At 42.2% G+C, this 4,274-nt stretch overlaps 1 protein-coding gene across 1 annotated transcript; it reads right to left on the bottom strand.

Moving 5' to 3' along the window:
• Positions 1–1,334: 1,334 nt before the first annotated feature.
• On the bottom strand, positions 1,335–3,945 carry LOC117590893 (pickpocket protein 28). The gene is made up of 7 exons (XM_034283925.1): positions 3,609–3,945; positions 3,296–3,559; positions 2,653–3,163; positions 2,450–2,589; positions 2,257–2,387; positions 1,959–2,199; positions 1,335–1,896 (listed from the first exon to the last, which is right to left on the bottom strand). The coding sequence occupies exons 1-7, from the start codon at positions 3,884–3,886 to the stop codon at positions 1,638–1,640; spliced, it is 1,824 nt and encodes a 607-aa protein (XP_034139816.1). The 5' UTR covers positions 3,887–3,945; the 3' UTR covers positions 1,335–1,637.
• Positions 3,946–4,274: the final 329 nt, after the last annotated feature.

Genomic DNA, 4,274 nt, shown 5'->3' with positions numbered 1-4,274 from the left:
GATGGTCACTCTTTTTCTAATACAGAGCGTTAAAAACCGTGTCTTGGTTTTAACTTTTAAAAATTAGCTTTTGGCCACTGTTTCCGCAACTCCTCGCAATCAGTTCAGAATCAAAATCTCGAAATAAAAAGCCAAGTGCTGCTGTTCGACCGAGTCGGAATTCAAATCAATTTAATCTCTTCTTCTGTTCAATTTCGTAATTCACGTATGTTCTTCCTCTTTCTCTATCGTATTCATCGTAAATGCAACAATTCAATAGCTTAATACTACAAATTCATTTTACTTATACAAAATACTAATTGCTCCCGGCCCTTTGCGCTAATTTGGTGTAAACAGCCACCAAAACTGGTCATTGGGACAATAGTGCATCTGCACCTCAGCGGTGTTTTGCCAAATTTTAATTTTTTTCTTCATCTGTTATCTACATCTACAACACTTCTTACACCAATACGCTCGCCGCTCTTCCCTAGCCCCACAACTGCTGACTTGCGGCAGAGGCAGAGGCAGCGCCGTCACACAAAAAAAAACAAATGTAAGCTGCGGGACGAGGCGGGTTAAAAGTCGGTAGAGAGATGGTAGAGGGAGGGCAGAGGCAGGGGCCGAGTGAAGCAGATGATGCAGAGTGTGAATAAGATAATGTGAAAGGAACAACAAAATCTGCTGGACAGGGTGGGTTTAACCACAGCAAAATAATTTCTTTATTGTGGCTATAATAATGATCCAATCGGATCCCAATTTGGTGATCTGATAGATATGGCCATTCCCTACGGAATTGCGTTTTTTGTTTTCTTTTATCTTCAAAATTGTGGAAAGAGGTTTGGGAGGTTTTCGCCCTTTTGCGGGGGCGTGGCTCATTTTTGAAATACACTGGTTTCAGTGTGAGTATACAGCAGTCCGGATCCAAAATTTGGTGGCTCTAGCTCTTATAGTCTCTGAGAACTAGCCGACAAACAAGACGGACAGACGGACAGACAGACATGGCTCTATCGACTCGGCTATTGATGCTGATCAAGAATATATACGGAAACGTTTCCTTCCTACAACCGTTATTCACACCAATACAAGATACCCTATTTACTCTTCGAGTACCGGGTATAAACTAGGAGATCATTATCATGGGCAAAATGTCGAAAATATTAGCTGTTTGAAAACGTTTAATCGAAATACAATGCGCTTTTAGGAATCCTTAGTATTGCAACTAACACGTTTCGACTTGTCTTTATTTCCATTGCCGCCTTTAGATAAAATATGACCCACACGCAGGAATGTGATTGTGTGACTGTGGCAAACAGGTTAACAGGCATTTTGTATGCTGATTCCATTAGAATCGATTCCGCAATTTAATTTATTTCCCAGTGTTTTGCTCAAGTGTTACAATCGCTTAATTAGAGTGAATCAATTGTTGTGGCTATGTGCTAATCAAATGTATTTTTAATTTGTAATCAATTAAAGTGCAGCCAGCTGTATCTCTCTCTCTATGTGAGTGCTAAATAACTACATTTTTTTTGGTGGACACACCCTTAAAGTGCCATTGAGAGTGTGAAATATTATGTTAACCCAGACAACTTCTTTATTGAATGGATTGTGAAATAAATTGTGGATACCATTTAAATATTTAAGTGGCATAAATGTATATTTTAGTCCAGTTTATCCTCAGGCTCATCCTCTGGGCACACGGATTGTATCTTGTGCTTACGACGATCGCGATAACTACCACAGATGCGCATGCAAAAGAAATAGAGCAGCTCTAGGAAGCTGAGACACGAGATACCCATGAAGAGGCCACAGATGCCACCGCAGTTGGATATTAATGTGGAAACACCAAACAGAATGGTGCGCTTGATGGCAGTAAATTGATGCTCCTTAAAGTACACAGAGAGACGTGAACCAATAGCACTGCACGAAAAGGGATAAAATAAATTATTTTCCCGCTTTGTGAAGGGTTATTCTGCACTCACTCAGTGTGCTCATACACCTCCCGAAAAGCTCTAATGGTTTTGGCAACATCATATCGTGCTCGGGATATCTCAAAATTATATTCCAACGATGTGCAGGCCGGCATGCAGTTGCACATAATTTCCACATTATCATTGACACTCTTTTCCATGGTTTGATTTTGTAAAAATGTATAAAGCTCGTCCTGGGCAGCCGTATAGCAATTAATGTCATCCAAACCACACACGGGAGTGCCCAAAGGTTCTACAAATCAACCAAAAATATTTAAAATTCAACAAATAAAGGCACACATATATTTACTGGGCATCCAGAATTTGGCACAGCCACACTTGGAAACTGTAAAGTTAGCCAGGCATTCGGTTTGGCAATTGCTTTGCGAATATGAACGGAAAAAGGCCAAGGAACGCTCATCATCGAACAAACACTGCCGCCTGAAAAAAAGGAAAATTGGTTTACATTTTCTTTTAACACCTCTTATTTTTTGTATTCTTACTTTTCGGGGCTGATTTCGTGTAAATTGTCGGTAGACATGACATAGTTAGGCAAAACACTGACCAACACCTCATCGCCATGGGGAACAAGAATATAATTGCCTGACGTGAGCGGAACACTCTCCGGGGAGTTGAGAAAGACCTGAGAAACAATTGAGAAGAAACTAAAGACACACCCAGTTGTCAGTATAATTATACAGTATACCTTATAGCCCTGTTTGAAACTGCGGCAATCGTAGTCAAAATTGTGCTGCAGTCCCTGCAGAAAGGCAAAGAATCCATTGCCCACGGACGATAAGACCGTACGCTGTGGATAAGCATTTTGTCCTTGATCCACGAAACCCGTATCCAGCGACCAATTGCCACTGATGTTGTTCCAACGCGGCAATTCTGTGTCAAAGAAATTATTGAAATCCACAATATCGGGATCCTTGTAGCTGATGTAGTTTTCGTCACGATAAATGTCCTTGGGTCGTAAGCCATTGAATTGATAGCAAATACCCTCATCGGTGGCCACAAAATCGAATATCTTGTCGCAAAAATAAAAGCGGCCATTCCATTTGCAAAAGGGACCCGTCTCATTCTTCGATATACTCAACTCGATTAAGGTTTCGGTAATGTCCACAAAAGGTGGATTCATTTGCGAGAGTATGGGCATAAAACGATGCACGACATCCGGATCACAGATGTGCATGGCAGCAGCCATGCGCGATAATCTATGGGTAGAATATTCAGAGAGTTTTCACGGTAAATGATAGCAAATTTTAGCCCCAAAAATAGTCGAAGTATATGTATAAAATTGTTGACGGAAAGATTTTTGACAGTTTTTCTAACTATATATACTCAACTCTTCATCATCCATGCTGGTTGCATTACCATTCTTTTGGTATTCCTCCCAGAGCAAACGCGATACATTCGTATAATCAAAGAGATTGCGTTCCATTTTGATTTCGGGACAAATGGTAATAGTAGGAAATGGTATCTTGTGCACTGGCACTAGAGTCTCGTCGAAGCCAAGTATTACAGGTGACTCCTGCCACTTAAGATACGTGTCCCAAATGAGGGAAATGGCAAAATACACGGAAATGCATGTGAAGAACAGCCAATATACTCTGAAATTACTCAAAGTTTTAATAACAAAACCGATACCACACCACATACTTCTCATAGATGGGACGATGAACCTCAAACAGATATCGTATGCCGTGTATGGTCGTGTTCTTTGAGTACTCCAGCAACAGACCCTTACAGGCGGACAAAGGACTTCCATATCGAATGCGAGACTTGATGATCACGTCGCTGGGCACATCACTCAAAGCCGCCGAGGCGATGCTGGTCCTCTGATCGAATCCCGGCAGGGCCAGTAGCTCTGGGCCAGGTAATATGTTGCAGGGCTTCTGCTCTTCCTCCAGCTCGGGATCAACCTTGATCTCGGACATGGTGCACCGTGTCCGTGTAAGCGTATCGTCAAACTAACTAAGCTGCGGCATCCACACGACAAGTCCTTTTATAGCCTTCACAGTTGCAATAAAAACGAGAAGGGACGTGTGAGACGCTTCTTACGCGTCACAACTTTTATACCCGGCACTCAGTACTACATCTGCACCTTAGCGCTGTTTTGTCAAATTTTAAATTTTTTCTTCATCTGTCATCTTAATCTACAACACTTCTCACACCAACACGCTCCGACAGAGGCAGAGGCAGCGCCCGCACACGAAAAAAAACAAATATAAGCTGCGGGACGGGGTGGGTTAAAAGTCGGCAGAGGCAAAGGCAGAGGGACGGCAGAGGCAGGGCCGAGTGAAGCAGAAGCAGAGTGTGAATGAG

This window comes from Drosophila guanche, unplaced genomic scaffold (genome assembly GCF_900245975.1).
Source record: "Drosophila guanche unplaced genomic scaffold, DGUA_6, whole genome shotgun sequence".
Taxonomy (NCBI): domain Eukaryota; kingdom Metazoa; phylum Arthropoda; class Insecta; order Diptera; family Drosophilidae; genus Drosophila; species Drosophila guanche.
This window is presented reverse-complemented; position numbering and strand designations above follow the sequence as displayed.